This window comes from Toxotes jaculatrix, chromosome 5 (assembly GCF_017976425.1).
Source record: "Toxotes jaculatrix isolate fToxJac2 chromosome 5, fToxJac2.pri, whole genome shotgun sequence".
Lineage (NCBI taxonomy): Eukaryota > Metazoa > Chordata > Actinopteri > Toxotidae > Toxotes > Toxotes jaculatrix.
The window spans coordinates 7,594,607-7,613,434 of record NC_054398.1 but is presented as its reverse complement, the minus strand read 5'-3'; the positions used below and the strand labels follow the sequence as shown (position 1 = coordinate 7,613,434).

Here is an 18,828-nt window from a genome sequence, read left to right as displayed (position 1 = left end):
GAGGCCTAAGAAGAAGTAAATTTTGTGGACATGCATTGTTATATTTCGACATTAAAAAGCCCAGATACAACACGACCCATACCACACTTTACACTCTGCTTTAAGGATGAAGCAGTTAAAAGAGATTTGATCCATTAAATTAACAATCATAATTTAATTTAAATACATGAAATAGAAATCCCTGTATAGTGTTGTATAATGATGATCATATACTCACATATGATGTGTGTTAATTAAATAATTTTTACACACTATGTCAAATCAGACTCTATGGTGATATAATAACTGCAACATAAGAAAAACTGAACATTATCTAATTAAGATAAGAGTAATTCATAGCAGTTCCATTTGTGTTACATTGCGCAGTATTGTCCCGTTCCACTCTCTCTATATGATCTACAAGTATTACATCATATATAATAAGAATGGAATTCAAGCTGGGCAGCACAGTATCATATAAGATAAGGATTAAATGTAGTTACTTTTCTGAGTGAGCTTTTAGTCTGAGCTCTGACAAAATATTTTGAATACTCTGGTATATAACTGTAAACCAGAAGATGGGTTCCAGACGTGATTCACTGCAAGTGCTACAGTATTTACTGCAGGTGCGATGCACATGACTGACTTTGTCCGCCCATTGTGTTTCAAGGGACCTGTTCACTAGTGACAGGAGGATGTGGAGTCATCATGGCTTCCACTGTTGTCTCATGAAGACTGCGACTGGATCTCAGTGCAAACCCTGGAGATATGTATTAATACAGAAGATAGATGTTATTCTAAAATGCACAAACAAGTACACACAGTAGGGATAAAAGCTACTTTATCAACTAAATTGGGAATAATTTTATGATCAAGAATGAGTCTCTGCTCTTCTGTGAAGAACACAAAGAATACATTATGAATTTTGAAGATCCAAAATGAACAGATTGGTCTGTGGTTGGACTCCTCCAAACTATTCCAAAAATAATTTTTTCACTTAGACCATGTTTGGCTCATGCATATTGTGGAGCATGCTAATGCAGCCATGAAAGATTTGAGTGCTGCTCTTACTGTACTGTACTCTCTAATTGTTTTCCATTCTGTCTTGTTTAGCTGCTGAGTTGCAGTTTTTGTCCTTAAACATTCGGTCGACCGTGTGGACTAAATGGACTCTGGCCCGCACCCAATTCTAATTTCTCCACTGTGACACATTGGAATGATTACCCCAGCGGTAAAGCGAAGCCACACGGGACAATCCACCGGTTGTAAACAAGCAAACTGTGGAAAGAATCCTTCTCCACAATAGGATCTTTGGGAGGAAATTCCAGTAGTATTGACACTCACATTGATTAAATCCCTTCATTTTGCGTGATCAAAGCTTGGGTTTGTTACACCAGCGTGTTCATTCATTGGTGTGGTATTTATATAAATTTAACTCCACAGTGAATCTAATTGATTACATGTAGAAATGTTCATGTGTTGCATTTCAACATCCTGCCAAATTGGATTGGATTGGGTGTTACAGCAAAAGGAGACTTACAGGTGCCTGGTTTCTGTGCCAGCACATCTGGGAATTCTTCTCCCAATCCCCAGATTCATTGGTAATCTTAGAGCATACCACTGTGGAATTGAGTTATCATGCCCTTGTGTGAGTTCAGAGACATGTGGACGCTGAGAGACCTACAGAAAGATGTCTGGCAAGTTCAGCAGACTCCCACAGCATTAAAGGTGTCTCAGTTTTCTGCTTGATCTTGCAGGGTGTTTCTTTCTCTCTTTTTGTCTGTTCTTTTTTCTGTCATCTTTTTTCCCCATCGTGCTCTTTCGCTTTCTCCCTCTGTGGCCATCTTTGATTTACTGTCTATACTGAAATCTACAAATTAAAGTGATTCCACGGTCTTTAAGTGGCTTTTATGATTCTTTAATGATTTTTTGATGATTTTAAGTCTGATCTATGGCTCCATTCCTTTACAAATTAAGCAGTGCCCTTTTGGTATTCTGAGTTAATTATATCAGGTGGACATTCTCTGAATGCTCCACATTTTTAACTGAGTCTTAGAAAATTACCAGCATTGTCTGTATGTGTATAATTTATTTTATTTCTTATGAACAAAGTGCTCTGTCTGAAGTACAAACTTAATTTTGAGATGCAGAATTGATTCTTACTCTGTACTATACTTGTATACAGTGGATACCTGATATTATGTATCATGGTAAACATTATAGTATAAACATGTTATCATTTATATTTCATTCAACCCACCACTGTGCATAAACCTGCAAAAAGCCTCTTGGGGGCAGTAGAAAAAGGTTTTGAACACAACACTGACACAGTTTTACAACTTTATCATATTCACTCTTTTTTAGCTCTATTTTTGGTCTCTACCAAGTCCTGAAGGAAATATCTGGCTCGTTAGCTGCTAAATGTTCCACTGTGTTCACCGGCTAGTTGCAAACGTTGTCTCTCTGTCGCTGTGTGTTGCTGTATGTTTGGTTGTTGCTGCAGCTAAAAACAATGCTATGAGACACTGAACCAAAACAAAGTAAAATTTCAGCCAGTCTGTGAGGGTGAGAGGAGCTTCGCATTTGTGATAATTTTCTGTGGGTTTTCCTGCTCTGTTATTTGGTACATTGTTTATATAAAAGTATCGATTAGTACTGCCTCTCATTCTCACACTTGAGATTGCTCTTCATTTTTCTGTGATGAAACAGTTAAGCGTTTATTGTTTTCGTCTTTCATTTTACAAACACACTTTCTCTCTCACCCACCCTCAAATCCATCGGTAAAATGTGGAACACAGTCATTTGGCGATTCAGCTCAGACTGAGTTTTGACCTTGACTGCTTTATGGTTGATGCTCGCTTCTGCTGTTCGTCATCATCCCACACCACAAGTCATCTTTTTACAGTACGTTTCCTCCTGAGCTTCTCTCATGCTCGTTACTAGCCAGTATAAACAGCAACAAATGGCATGCTGTCACTGAGATGTGTTGGTCAACCGTAACATGACACACCAGAGAGCTATTTTCAAAAAGTGGTTCGGGGAGGAAAAATGCAATCGGAGCAATTTTCTACATCCAGTAACTGACGTCCCTCTGACAGCAGATCTGCTTAACTTTGGACCCAAGCTCTGGCTTTGTGTGTCTCATTCATGCATGTTCTGTACAAGCTTACTGCCTCTCTAAACCCCGCAGCACAATGGCTCTGATCTCCTAAATGCATAGTAATGACTCGAAATCCATGCATGGACAGGACTAATCTAGTTTGGATTCAACTGGCAATGCGCTTCAGAAACAGTAAATTTTTATTTCTTTTTTGTCTGTGTATTCTTTTCCATTTATCTTGAAGTCCTTGAGACCATGAGGAGCGTGGAACGTAAGCACTTACCTACAAACCAAATTTCACCCCCCCCCAAGCTTGAATCAGCATCCTGTCACAGCAAATTTGCAGTAGTGGTCATACAGTCTAGTTGGCCCTCGCAGTACAAATAAATATGGGAAACGAAAGACCAGAAATCAGGAACAGTCAGTTTATTTTTCAACCCATGACTGTGGTTTCACTCAATAAATATCTCCTCCGAAATGTTAAGGGTTTGAGTCGACTTTGGTTTTCCATTGTCATTATGTTCTTATTGTTTGGTCTGCTTGACTCTTTTTGCCTTTTTAAGAATATGACTTCAGTTTGTGCTGAGTACTAATGAAGATGAATTTACGGTTCTCTCATTATCAGGGCTTTTCAGTTAATTAAATGTGATGTGTAACCTTGATGTGGCTGTGTGACCCAGCAAAAATGAAAAGCAAAATGGCTCAGGCTTTTTCCCTTACCACTTTGAGTCAACAGGTCGAGCTGGTGCATGAGTTTAACTTCAAGAGGGCTAACTGTCATTGCTTTTCCATACATTTTATCAACTCAGGTTTCAGTAACCACTGGAAACTCGGCAAAGTGGAGGATTTTCCATTGATTAGCTGTTTATGTTCCTTTCCTCAGGCCCTCCTTCACCTTCGTCCTGTCTACCTAGAAGCACACTTCTCCATTTACTCCCATCCAGAAGTTCGGATTTCATCCCCTCCGTAGACACCCTCTAGTTGGACATTATTTATCTATACATGTCTGATTGCCACTGATGAGAAAATAAATCCACTCTGATTTTGGCATTTGGAGAGAGGGAGAGCCTTTCTGACCCCTAGCTCAGGGTCATCTGGCTTCAGCATGAAAAGAAGACATGATTGGGACATCTAAAATAAGTATGTTTAAAGAGGCTGAGTTTAAGTGAGACGAGCTGGAATGTTGAGGGAAGTTTTCAAGAGAAATGGATCCCGTGTTGGTTCTATGATTATGGTTAATAAAAGCTGACCAAGAGAGCATGAGCTGGCGTGTTTTTAGAGGTCTTGGTCGGAAATTTTCCTGCTGAGATTTATTTGCTTTCGTCACGTACATTTTAATCCGAACTCTTTTTTTCCCGTTCAATCTTTGGAGATAGGCAGTGGTACTTAAAAGAGAAAATGATGTGCTTTTCATCTTCAGCATTGAAATTCAACTTATCTTTCATCCAGATAATGTTGTGTGTTGCACTCTTTCCCATTTTCTCCTACATCCTTCATGTTCTCTCACACCCTCAACTTAATCCTCTCATCTTTAATCTTTAACATAGTCTGTTTTTTTTCTCCATCTATCTCCAACAAATTTGTGCTCATCACTGGCCCATTTTCCACCCTTTGCTCTTTCTGAGGCCGATCCCCTCTCTCTCTCATCTTTGCAGCTGTATCTATCCACCAGCCAGACCAGCTGAGTCTGTGGGTTTTCTGATGGGTTCACACGGGTTAAAAGCTTTGATCATGAGCAGTGTGAGGCAAGTCCACTGTGGGGTTTGACTTTATGACCTTTTGCACCATGTGGCCTGCAGTCCAGCAGCGGTCTGCTTGTCTTTAGGTAAACTGAAGCTACATACTGTTATTTATACAGGGTTATCTATCCTAAAGTGATGACAGAACCTGTATAGTTCATCTTAGCTACGTGAATAATTGAGCTATGAGAATTTATTGCATGTGCCTTGAGATGATTCATAATTGGATTTGCTTGGATCTGCTACGAAGTCTCAGACAATGTGAAGAGACACTTTGGGTCTTGGGTGTTCATTAACTGTCTGAGGCAAGTGAGAGAATCTGTCACCTCTCAGCTCTACATCATTCAAAACTCAGTCTTGTTTTATACTTTAGAAGATGGATACCACTCTCATGTCTGTACGATAAATACTAAGCTAGTGCTAACAGCTGCTTAGCTTAGCTTCACATAAAGACTAGAAATAAGGGGAAACAGCTTGCCTGGCTATGTCCAAAGAAAACAAAATTAAAGTGTCAGCACTTCTTAAGCTCACTAATTAACATGTTATATCTGGTTTGTGTAATTTGTACAAAATCCAAAGTGTTAAAACTATACACTGTGGTTTTCTGGGTGGGGCTTATGTGCCAGTCTATGTCTTGGCTGGGTGCAGTAGCTTCTTGAATCAGCCCTCCATAGAACCACAACATTTTGTTTTTGCACTTTGATTTTCAGATATAAAGTTTCACATTAAACAAACAAGATGTAACATGTTAATTTAGTGAGCGTTAGCGGTGCTGGGAAGCACATTTTGTTACTTTCCGAGAGAGCCAGGCTAGCTGTATATCCAGACTTTGTACTGATCTAAACTAACAGCTGCTAACAGTTTGCTTTAGCTTCATGTTCATCTAACTCCTCACGTTTAACACTTTTTAAAAAACCAAATAAGCTCATTTTTCAGCTTGTAAATTTGGCCAGAAATATTTCCCAAATTGATTTCTTGTTACTGGATAAATGACTGTGAAATCAGCCAAAACGATATGCAACAGCTTATACACTTTTTGTGCGAGAGTAAATTGTCAAACATCAGCTTAATCACATTTAAAAAACACGAGCCAGCTGTTCGTAATCCATAACATGTTGTTAGGAAGTGAATAGTTGGGCTCTTATCTTGTCCTGCCTGCTAACAATCAGGTTTTAGACCCAAAGGTTCTTTACTGTCTCAGAGGAGGAGATCACAACAGCTGCTGCTGATAAGAGAGAAAAGATAGATGGTGAATTTGTGGTTCATCAGCCACAAGCTTGATTAGTTGATCCAGCAGTCAAGGAGCAAGCACACAAGCTGCATGTATATCCATCCATCAAACCTTTAGGAAGATTTATGCAGACTTTTTAAAGGGGATCTGGTGTTCTTACCAAATCTGAGCTTTGTGTGTCTGTGCCTGAAGGCTTTGAAGGGGGTTAGACTCTCAGATTGGTACCCTGAGCTCATTTTTACTTCCATTACAAGTCTATCAATGTGAAGCAGGATCTTGATGAAAGGCCCTCTGCAGACAATTGATCTCAGTAATGATGAAGAGGAGGGGATAGGTCAGACATGCCACTTCTCCTTTCACAGGATTTTCTCTGAGGTGCTCGCTGTGAGCCAGTCACAGCGTTGCAGTCTGATGGGCTAGTTAGATGTGTCATGAGATGGATTGTTCTTAAAGTGCTCTTGAAAAAAGGTATGGCGTGAATCAGCCAATTATGCAAAAAAGCCTGTGTGTACCCGGAGAATAGCGTACTATTCTACAAACTAATTAATTAAATTTCTCTCTGAGCTCTTTTCACTTTATTTTTGCCACAAGATTTCTTTCACAACACCCTAGCGGATGTTCCAAACCAAAAAAAAAAAAAACTTTTTAGATTGAGTTTTCTTCTCAGTCAATTCAACCTAATCAAAGTGTAGAGGGGGAAAAAAAAGCATGCACAGGCACAAATAGGGATTCCGTAATTGGCCTGTTTTGCATTTCATCTCCAAGGATATTTTATTCACACGCCTGCCTTATAAAGGCTAAATTGTTTCAGTTCTGAGCTGATTGCGCCTTAAACACAAAAGGGAAGAAAAAAAAAAACACTGCCCTCATGCCTCCTACGGGGTTGTGCTAAACCACTTATTTCAAACTAAACTGGATTATAGACAAAAGACACAAAGCTGGAATGCCTTGGTTTTCCTGCATAATAGGGCTATAGCGCCCGGGGAGCCATTGCCCGGCTGGTAATTGAACTTATGCTTTTGAATTGTAGACATTTTAACCGCAGGCATATTAAGGAGGATGCACATGTTTGTTTATCCAACACATAATAGACATGGGGTTCATGTGTTCCTTGGTAATATGTCCTCCAGAACATCTCTAGAGTATTTCCTGATTGCTCTCTGCCTATATATTTTGTGCCCTCACATAATTTTTTTTTTTTTTGTTGTTGGAGTATTTGGCAAAGTACGCCGAGAGAGGGAACGGTGGGGTTACAAATGTGTGCTCAAGTGCAATGAAAGGGCTGCTTTTATATTCTCAATGATGCTTAAAGCCTTTATTCTGCTAAAAAAATGTGCAAGTGCAGCACAAGAATGTAAATGAAACACGGCCTCAGTCGTCAGCAGCAACATATGGACGTGTTTAAGGTGGTGTTGTCTGAGTGGGTGCAGTGTCTGGAGAGAGTCAGGATGACATATCTGTTTGTCACAGAGCCAGGTATGAATGAGTACGTGCGGAAGCGGTGCCAGGTTGTCATCAGCAGCAGCTCTTGCGGACCCTCAGAGGCGTGTACACAGTCATGCTATCTCACTGCCCCACAGCAGGAACAAAGCCGCTGTGCAGAATCGAAGGTGCTGCAAAAATCAGCCATAAACAACACAGAAATGCCTCAAAGGAAATCAGGGTGTTGTCTGATTGGGAACCTGGCATGGTGCTATGTCCACGTAACACACTATTTGTAGTCGACTTAAAAATAGAGGAAATTTTTCTTCCAGTCTGTCCTGCAGAGTGCTCTGAGTTAGCACTGAGGTGGTGTCTCATAAGCCCTTGCTTGGACCAGAGAGTCGTCTTGAGAGCCTTCAGAAGAGCCTTGTAAATCCAAGCCGGATTCCCTGAAGCAGTGATTGAGATGTATTAACACCGCTCAGCAAGCCTCTCTGGCAAAGTCTGCACCAAGTACAGCCCCTGGGCCTCGCAGACCACTTCAGTCCACTTCATCTCATTGTAGTGTTTCTGCTCACCTGCTTAGATTGAAAAGTAGCTGCAGGACCTCTGTTTCTCCACTCCAGTGATTTTAGGGATGGAATAAAATAGCACATTGAAAGTTGGCATATGAGATTCGAGAGTTCATATACAGTTCAGGTGACACATTTTAAAAGTTAGGCTGTAGGAGAACGGTGGATTTGAGTGCCTCTATTATTCTTGGGGAGTTACATCACTGTAAAATTGCTCTTATGCTGTAAATTTCTACTTTTCCTATGTGAGTCTAAGGTTTTCATTGTCACCTCAACTTGAAAATCTTTTATTTGTTCACACGTGCCCAAACAGTTGTAGCAGTTGTCAAGTGTTAAAGGAGTTTGACATTTTGGGATATACATTTCTTGGCTTCCAGTCATAGCTTCATATGTATGATACAGACATGAGAGTGGTATCAAGGTCTGCGTATGAAAGCATACAAGCATATTTCCCACAGTGTTGAACTATTCTGCTCACTTGTTTAGAAGGACCTATCTTATCTAGTCCTTACGGATGTGTTTATTTTTGTTTTAAGCATACCTCAGTGGTTAATCCCACAATCAGCAGTAACATAGATGCTGCCTACCCATGTGTCACTGAGGGCTAATTAAAATGATACATAGGCGTGGTATTAACCTCTGTTCCACAGGAAGTAGGGCTTATTTATTTCTGTTTTTTTACAGGACCATTTAAATATATTTTTAACTTCATGACCCATGTACTTTCTGTTCTGGCCTTTCTCTTAAACTGGCAAAGTTTCAGTCACTCAGATTGAATTTCCACATGACAGAAACCCACTTTGGAATCTGTTTGTCCATGTTTGGACTGGGTTATCACTTGTATCTATATCTACCAATAGATATAAGTCATTTTCCTTTTTTACTTTTTGCAACGTTGAGATAGCTGGGGTTATTTGACACAGACTCCATTGTTTTGTTTTCAGTTGCCTAGCTGTGGTCTTTTGTTTTTATGTTGGACTCTGTTGTCACAGTGGGTTTCCAGCTAAAGTAGATTCATTATGGCTGACTGGTTGAAGCAATTCATTCATGAAGTCCCGACACAGCACCAAGACTTTATATTCTTATTTTAGTTTTATTCAATAGCATCTGATAGTAATTTCTCGTAAATTTAGTTATATACTTGTTATATTCTACATAAAACGTCTTTCTTTGTGATTAACTCTGTGCACATTTTCCCCTGTATCTGCATGGAGAGCTGACAGTAACACATTTTGCAGTTAATGAGAAATGGTGCTGTGGATTGAAACGATGACCTTTTGTTGCCAAGCGACTGAACAACTTCTTCAGCAGTGGTATATCCTCACGAAATACTGAAGGACCACGGTATTTGTCAGGTCTCCACTGAAGGTTTTGACAGCTGACCTTATGCAAGTTTTCTTTTTTCCTTTTTTTTTTTTGCATTCTTATGATATTTTCAAAAACTGCTGTGAATATTGTGTACCAGTATTCAGCTTCCCAGTTTGGTTGTCAGGTATTGGTGTCGTTGCGAAGTAGTTGTACTGAGCTGATTTATATTGTCAGGTCTTCCTGTTATCATGGAAACCCGCTATATTGCACCACAGCAAGCATCATAATTAGTTGTTTGCAGATCATTTTCATGGTGTTGTCATGGTGTTGTCTCCTGTGTTTTCAGCCTAATTTCCTGTTGCCCAAGTGTTGGGCTGCAGCTCTTTGCATTAGCGGTGATGATTAGCAGACAACAGAGCTTTTCCCCTGCAGTCAGACGTCCCCAGAGGTTACTGAAGCCTCTCTTCATAGATACAATCTGTAAATGACAATGGATGGGGCTGAGGAAATCAATAGTACACCCCCTAAAGCAATGGTGTTATGAAGTTTATGATCACAGATGAGACATATTTGTGCCCTTTGGATTGTGGAGATGGAGAAAGATCACATCCTCTGGTATAAAGGTAATATGAGGTTAGCCTGTGTTGCCTTGGGTTTGAGTTTAAATAATGAAAAGGATTACATCTGAGAAAACATCTAGGACTATGATGCCCTGGAGGTTTAGATTCAGACTTCAGAGACTAATGGAGCAAACCATTGCTGCATACTTCATTTTGATAATCTATATTTTTTCAGTGGCACTGAATTATTTCTCTTTTTTTGTGTGTATTTCTGAAGCACAAGTAAATATTGAAGCTGCTGCTTTTAGAAAAAGTTCTACAGTTTTCTTGAGTTGGATTTCCAACATGAAAACAATAAGAAACGTCACTTGGTCCTAAGAGTGGAATATGCTTGTGGGGAAATATGTTCAGTCACTTTTCAGTGCTCTGCCAATAAAGTATTAAACAACCAAACACACTATAAATATTTTATAGGCATCCCCAAACAGCATTTGGGAAAGTGTTTAATATCAAGTCTGTAATATGATGAATGGAGTTTATGTAGTTGTGTTCATTTTGATACATCTATGGAGGCCATGGAGAAAAAAAAAAAGAAATGTGCACGAATAGAAATTTATGATGTTAGGTCACTTTCATTTATAAACAATCAGTGAACTGTGTTAGTGTGAATGTTCTGGTTTTAATAAATGATGTTAGTGTGCCATTTATTCTTCTTGCTTGGTGTAAAAACTGGTTTAAAGAGTCAATAACAAAACTTACACAGATGGCACTGAACTGTTCTTGCTTCACAGGTTTCCAAAAAGATCATAGAAGCCAAAACAAAACTTTTTGACGAATCACATATCAAAGTTAATCTACTTAGTCAACACTTTCTAAATTGTCCTTGAACACTCTTTCGGCTCCAGTTGGCGTTATGCAGCTGTATACTGTCACTGCCACATAGCTGTGTTATTCCTGAGAGTTCAAGTATTTTAAGACCAGACATTCCTTTGTTCAATTTCTAGCCCATAGTCTGGGTCAAAGTAAATGTAAAGGTATGAGAGTCTTAAATATTACTACCTCTCAAACTAACTTTGCCTTGATGCTCTTATAAGTGCAGAATATTTCCTCCGACAGTCGTTCTTTTCCTCTCCAGGGAATTGAGGGTTTCATTCCTCTTTCTGTGTTTGCTTTGTCTTTCAGAGAAAGAACATCCGCCTGCAGCTGAATGTGTTTTTGCTGGCAGCCTGGGGAGCCGTCCTGTTAGCCTGCCGCTTCTACTGGATGGGCAACAAACCGCCCAACTTCTCCAACTCTGACAACCCGGCAGCCGACTCCCCCTCGCTCCTCACCAGGATGCTAACGTTTTTCTACCTGCCCGCCATCAACTTCTGGCTCCTCCTTTGCCCGGACACGCTCAGCTTTGATTGGTCAATGGATGCCCTGCCTTTAATCAGAAGCCTGGCTGACTGGAGGAACTTTCATACGTTAGTCTTCTACCTTGGACTGCTTTTGCTGGCTTGGTTTGGCCTGTGGACGCACCACACAGTGAAGGGCAAGGACACGAACGGCAAAGCGCATCATTACACCAATGGCAGAAACGGAAGCAGTAATGGACACAGTTACCATTATAACAATCATGAACATATGAACAATTCCCACACGGGCGCTCACGTTAATAGTGCACAGAATGGTACCAAAAAGCACTATGAGAGCAGGACTCCACTGCCCACCACTGAAAATGTTGTGGTGTTCTCTTTAGGCCTGTTGGCTATACCTTTCCTCCCTGCCACAAACCTGTTTTTCTATGTAGGGTTTGTGATAGCAGAAAGAGTACTGTACATCCCCAGCATGGGCTTTTGCCTGCTGGTGGCAGTGGGGATGAGGTCCTTGTACGTTCGACTGCGACGCAGGTCCTTCAGGACAATGTTGGTCTACTGCAGCGCTGCCCTGGTTCTTCTTTTTGGCGTCAAAACTGTTTTGAGGAATCGGGACTGGCAGAGTGAGGAGATGCTCTACAAGTCAGGGATTTATGTCAACCCTGCTAAGGGTAAGGCCCAACTCAGATTACATGCTATCATTCATGCAACTGCTCATGCAACATGAGTGCAAACACTCTTTTATGCAATTTTACACACATTCTCACATCAAAACCTCTTTCACCTATCATATTTGGTTGTCTGAGCAAGCTTCAAGGTTTTGAATTTGATCATATGCACTGTCTCTCTTTGTCTACCGCTGCCCTGAATAATTCAAAGTAAATGTGCTTCAAAGTGTTTCCTCTTCATCACTCATCCTTACCACAGGCTGAACTCACTGCCCTGGAGGCGAAGTGACAGTGGTGTGAATTTGACCACTCAAGGCCACATTCCTTCTTAAAAACACATGATTTTACTGTTGTTCCTCGGACTACAACAAAGTTATAGTCGGTTTCATGACACCAGATGCCCTGTCTCACTTGGAAGGGCACCATCACCCGTCTCTGACTGGCACCTTCAACAGGAGATAAAATATTCAATAGCCCTCACATTCAAGGTCATCAGACACAGATTCCTATCCAAAGTGAAGTTCTCGGAGCTGCTGAGGAGGGAAGCAGGGCAGGGACTCGCAAGGCAACAGCAGGACACGTTGTGTTAGCTAATTTCCCTTTCAGATTCTGCAGCGGAGCTGAGGCGTGACAGCTGTTTGTTTTGGCAGGCCATCAGCCGAGCAGAGCAGTAGCGATGTCCCCGACTCACATTCATTATGGCTAATATGAGATCTGAAAGGAATTCAGCCTCAAACATAGACAAACTCACTGGATCTATATCACTGGATCATTTGAACTGTGAAATTTCAGGATACACAAAACAGCTCATTGCTGTAAAACTTAAAACATAAAGTCATCTGTGCATAAATGGATGCAGGGTTGAATGAAGGAAGCTTGAGTTGTTTTTCTGCCTGTTTTTATTTATACTGGATATTCCCCTGGGATTCCCTAGATGTTAGCATTTTGAACAGTCAAGTAAATACATTGCTTAAAGGCATGCTGCATATTTTAGCACTCTAAACACATGTCCACAAAAGCAGCATGAGCTATGATTTTATCTTCCTATTACATATGACGAGTGCAAATGCAAGAAGGAGCAATATGTTTACGCACACTAGTTTTATACTTGTGCATTAATGCATGACACTATAACAGTACGCAAGAGATTCAGAGATTCATTTCCAAAAATAGCACAGCTTTTATAAGGTAGGTGCAGTCTGAAATAACCTTAAAAACAGAGTAATGATGATATTACGTTACACAGCAATGGCTACTAAATATTAGGCATGAGAGTTCAGTCTATTCTCCTCTTCCACTGTCATTTTCCATCCAGTGAATTTCTTTTGTTCTATCACTCCTCCTACTTTTATATTCACGCTCCACAGTCTCTGCGCTCAATGTACAAAAAGCTCTTAGCAACCTTATTTCACCTGTCAGATACTGCATTATGCCATTCAACAGTAATGCCATTAGCTGTGCAATAGCACTGTGGTGGTCCCCTTTTCACACACACTCTCATTGGAACGACTGGTGGTTTTGGCACAAAGCTTCCCTACTGTGTCATCTCTCTTTACTCATAATGTCTTGGTACACCAGCTGCAGCAGAACAGCATCCTCTTTAGAGGTTAAAAAACACTGATCCCATATCAGTGTGAGGCAGTGAATAACAAAAGAAAATTAGTACTTGCCACAGAAATGTCTCCTCCTGCTTTAAGGTGCTGAAAAAGTTGTTATTCGAGAAGGTTGCCGCGCATTTTCTTTCCTATTCTAACTATTTCTTTTGTAACCTGTCAGCATGGGGCAACCTTGGAAATGTCCTGAAGAGCCAGGGCAAGATGGAAGAGGCTGAACAGGCGTACAGAAATGCCCTCTATTACCGCAGCAACATGGCTGACATGCTGTATAACCTGTGAGTTTATGTTTTTTTTTCCTTTCCTTCTATTTTCTTGTCCTTAATGCTCTTGTTCATTTTCCTTTGATTTTGTGTGGTACCTGTAGATGTGAAAATGTGCCTGCAAGGCTTAGAAACTTCTTTTGTGCTTGTATACATGATGTTCTTTTAAGTGTGTCTCCGCTCCTAGAGCGCGTGTGTGTGTGTGTTTGAACAAATACAAATGGAGGAGCTCTCCTTTTTCTTGCGTGTGTCCATTGATCAGAGCTGTTCTCTCCGAGGAAGTGTCTTGTATTCCTCAGAGTGCTGCCTGTCTGACAGACTTATTAATGATGCTGTTTTAGCCTGAGGGGGAAAATGCAAAACATCCACAGCCAATACTCACAGTGTGCTCAAATATCTGTGGTTTGCTCAGATCTAAATGTCCCCCCCTCCGTTTTATCAGCTGCTTGTGTTCTTGTCTAACCCTAACTGAGGCTTATAACTTTAGTTATAACTTGAGTTTTTTAAACTCTAAAGAGCCTCCGTCGTCATTTCTTTTGTCTGTTCCAGTGGTTTGCTGCTACAGGAGAGCAACAAGTTCTCCGAGGCGCTCCACTACTATAAGCTGGCCATTGGGAGTCGGCCAACTCTGGCTTGTAAGTACAGCTCTTCTTTTTTTATTGACAATCTCCAGCTCTTGTGGTTGTGGCTGTGCTGTGTCCAGGCAACAGCGAACACAGGCTGTGGTTATGTGAAGGGAGAGGAATAGGTGGCAAAGGGCAGCGGGTATACGGCTGAATTAAACATTCAGCACAGCTGTCTGCCTGGCTTTCAAAGCCAAGTCCTGTCAACAGATCAAGTAACTGCATTACGTCATTTATTATGAATTCAGGCCATGCCACTCTCATTTCTTCGTATCCCCTCCTACATTCCTCACATTCACTTCTTTCTCTCACTTTTTGATATGTCTTTCCCTCTTCTTTTCTTCCTCTCCTTCCTGTGAGAAGTCACCCTGATTTTTTTTTTTTTTTCTGCATTTCCCACAATTAAATTATCCTTACATTGTCATCTTCAGCAGGTTCACTCCCCGACTGGAACAAATCACTCACAGTCTTACCTGATCATGCAATAAATTAGCTCCCCATTGTTCCAGGCATTAGTCAATGACAGATAAACAGGGAACCTTAAACGTATCTTCCTCTTTTCCTGGGATTAATTATAGACCTAATCAAGATCATGGTTAGACTTGAAAATTTCCATTCACTGTGCAATTATCCAATCTGTTACAGCCGATAACAAGGTTAATTAATTAGCCTAAGCAGGAGACATGTTGATGGCAGACTAAGAATGTGACAGTTAAGTGTTTTTTTTCAAGGTTACACCATTACTCACTGTCTAATTGGGAGTCAACTAGTGCAAACTGTAGCATTTTTATTTAATATGTAGAGCTATGCTGCTTTGTGATAAATCGCTACTGTTTTCTGTCACGTTTTGCATACAGAAAATCACCTTAGAGGGCTGATGAAATTGGGAAGCACTTGCTTTTATCTGTCTGTGGTTAATGTTATCTGTGCAGATCCATGCAATGGGAAAAAATATAGATATTGACCACTGAAAGCAAAACCATGCAGGACAGATAGGACTGTGAGGTGTGAGGATGTGGAAGCGTCTGAGATAACAAAATCCAGGGGCAGAAGAAGAAGAGGCTAACTTTTTTGTAGGGGGGAAAAAAAGGCAGTTTGATTCTCAGCCACCCCCTTTAATTTGATTATATGTCAACACCCTATAGAAGAGCCTTCCAGATTGATCTGCTTTATCAAGTTAATTTATTCCACCAGACAGTCTTGATAGCAGTTGTTTAGTGAGGCAGGTCCACGGGGACTAATTACACTCCAGCTTCATATCGATCATTAGATGTTGTCTTTGACCAAAAGGAAAAAGTTTAACAAGCATCCAAAGCATCTCACAGGATGAATGCAAAGGTCAAACATACAGTACAGAAAAGCATTAAAAGGAGTAACAGTGGCTCATTGTTCTACCCTTAAAGGTGTATTTCTATCCTTAAAGGTGTATGTCATATAGAGGTGGTCATTACTCACCTTTTTTTCTAGCACCATTGATCCCAGTGGCTTCAGGTCAGGGAAAGACACTTGTGTCAATGAACTGAAGAAAAATAGTTACACATATACATTTGGCAGAAAGGACTCTCAAAGAATACGAGCAGCAATAAGGATTGTCCCAGGAGAACTGATCCTGCCTTAACAAAAACATTGAATCTTAGTTAAATCAAAACTTGCACATTTGGAGGAGGCTGGGGTGGAGGAGTAAGATGTGACAGCGTAAACATATCAGCAGAGTAACACTGAGGAGTGTCAGTTTATAGAAGCCACTCTGTACATATGCAGAAATATGATCGGATGGGACTAGTCAGGTGATAGCCACACAGCTGTGAATGAGCCAGTGAATGTGAAGCATAAATTAAGCAAGTTATTCTTATCACCTGATGCAAGCATGAGTTCAGTGCTCTGTCCAAAGCTAACTCTGCTCTCCGTGTTTTGTTTCGTTTTCCCAAACAGCGGCCTACTTGAACACAGGAATCATCCTTATGAATCAGGGTCGCCCAGATGAAGCCAAGCGCACCTTCCTAACCTGCGCTGATATCCCAGATGAGAACCTGAAGGACCCCCATGCCCACAAGAGCTCAGTCACCAGCTGCTTGTACAACCTGGGCAAGCTGCTCCATGAGCAGGGACATCAGGAGGTAACGACCTGAACCGCAGAAAATCATTACTGATACATGTATGCTTCAGAATATTTTAGCATGCTGGGCATTAGCATTACCATTGCTATCTTTAAAATATATACTTTAACACTTAAAAATATGAATTATAAACTATCTTGATTTGGAAATTGAAACGTGTGTCTGACATATTTGGTCTAACAAACACCACTGTTGCTGCCATAGGAGTTCACAGAGTGCTCCTTTACATACAGTACGTGCTGGAAAATGTAAAACCACCGTGAATTGAGATAAAATGCAGGCAGTTGCCCAAGGAGCCTTTGGGGGCCACTGAGAAAATGCTCGGTTTTAAATGGACATGTTCCAAAATTGCCTCTGTCATAGGGGACGCAATGTTTTGTGCAGATAATCCTCAGGCTGTTTCTAACAAATTCACTCTCTTTCATGCCCCTAAAGACCTACAGTGCTGGCTGAAGTAACTGGTTTTCCAGTGCTACACATTTATATTGTACACAAGCACTGATGCTGCTGATTCAATCAGGAATGAAGCAGTAGAACTGCAGATTCAATAAAGGCCTTTATAAATAGTTGGCATGCTGGAGAAAGAGAGCAGTCCCACTTCCTCCGACCTCTAACCGCAACATTTGCTTCTGCAATAAAGTAGTTCCAGCTCCTTCTACCATTTAAACTCTGTGGGACTCTGAGGTGAATCGCTGGACCTACACACCATACAGACTAGAGTCAATGTGTGACACCGCTCTGGTCGTCTTAACAGCCGTGACACTGAGGATAGACCCTTTCTGCTCGGCTCTGTATGAACCAGCCTTCCCGGCGACCCCCAATTCCACGCTGTGTATTCACAGTGTCAGGGCCCCGGTTGCAGGGGAGGAATGACTGGTTACCCCAGCGCCAATTTCTCTGGCAGGGTCTCTCCGCTTTCTAATGCAAACATCCCCCACCTTCTCTTTCTTTTTTTTTTTTCATTTATTTTTTTTATTTGTTTCATTCACAGGAGGCCCTCTCTGTGTTTAAAGAAGCAATACAGAAAATGCCAAGACAATTTGCACCACAGAGCCTCTACAACATGATGGGTAAGAGCTGCTTTTGTTTCAAGACCACAAGCAGGAAAACTGTTGTTTTTTTTAGTGTGGAAGTAAAAACAGACAGCGGAACTGAGGGTAAAGGGTTATTCTTTGATTTTTTTTGGGAGAAATAGCCTGCTGTACCTCATACAGTCTTGTTTTACTTTGTTGTTCAGAGTCCCTCAAAACAAAGAACGTGTTTGTTGTTTCTCTTGGACAGGCAGCATTTTAAGTGATCCAACCTTCCAGTACGTGTTAGGAACTAATTGCAATTAAGACCACTGTTTATAGCCCCACTATCTGTTTTACACATGCGGCTTTGAATGTTGGATAACCCAGGGGTCATTAACATCCACTGTGGAATAGAGATGACTTTTTGGAATTTGCCCCAAAAACGCAGTTTAAATTACTCTATAAATTAAGGTTAGAAAAAAAAAGGGGATTGTAAGCTAGTAAATATGAAGATGAAAACTAGGTCAAGATCCCTGTGGGATCTTTGTGTAGCCGACAGTTTAGGTTAAACCAGGGCTAAGATGTGCCATTAGATTTTTCAAGGAGTGCTTGAAGAAAATAAATTGTCAAAAAAATGTGTAGAATCAGTGTCAAATACAACCATTTATATCAGTTTATATCAGTGAAATCCTGACATTTAATTGGAGTTCATGCTGTTAAACAGTGTTTTGACCAGACAGTAGGAAGCTTTACAATATCATTTTACTCAGAGTTAATTTTCTTTGTTGGATTACAGCTGTAGAACAGCTGCTGCAGGCTCATTACAGCTGCTCTCTCTTTGCTTCTTTTTTTTTTTCTTCTCTCCGTCTTCATCCTGCTTTCTCTCACTCATACATGTGCAGCTACTTAAATACATACACACACATTTGAAATCTGGGGCGTCTGTAATCCAGACTTGGTAGTGCCACTGCTTCGCTTATGTGCTGGCAAAATGCAATTTGACAGAGCTACCCAGATTATGTCAAAATGTTGATGAAAGCTCCAGTCACCATTAAGGAGCAGCACTGCGTCTGTAATGCAAGCGCTGAGCCAGAGATGTGTGATTTCTGCAGCTTAGCGTTGTTTCCTCGCTGAACTGATTTTGCACATTTGGCACACCTGCTCGTATCTATTTTTTTCCACTTTCGCTCACTGTGCCGCTCTCATGCTGTTTGTCAGACGCCAAGGAGCAGGAGCTTTCATCAGAGGCAGACCTGGGTGGT

General features: G+C 40.9%; 1 protein-coding gene across 1 annotated transcript in view; it reads left to right on the top strand.

Annotated features, from left to right (window-relative positions):
• The window catches only part of tmtc2b (transmembrane O-mannosyltransferase targeting cadherins 2b), a 90,889-nt gene that overhangs the window by 50,883 nt on the left and 21,178 nt on the right, over nt 1–18,828 (top strand). The window contains exons 3-7 of the mRNA XM_041039337.1: nt 11,094–11,940; nt 13,714–13,828; nt 14,363–14,448; nt 16,369–16,553; nt 17,545–17,623. Of these exons, the coding sequence (XP_040895271.1) occupies nt 11,094–11,940; nt 13,714–13,828; nt 14,363–14,448; nt 16,369–16,553; nt 17,545–17,623 (1,312 nt within the window). The remainder of the gene's footprint in view (nt 1–11,093; nt 11,941–13,713; nt 13,829–14,362; nt 14,449–16,368; nt 16,554–17,544; nt 17,624–18,828) is intronic.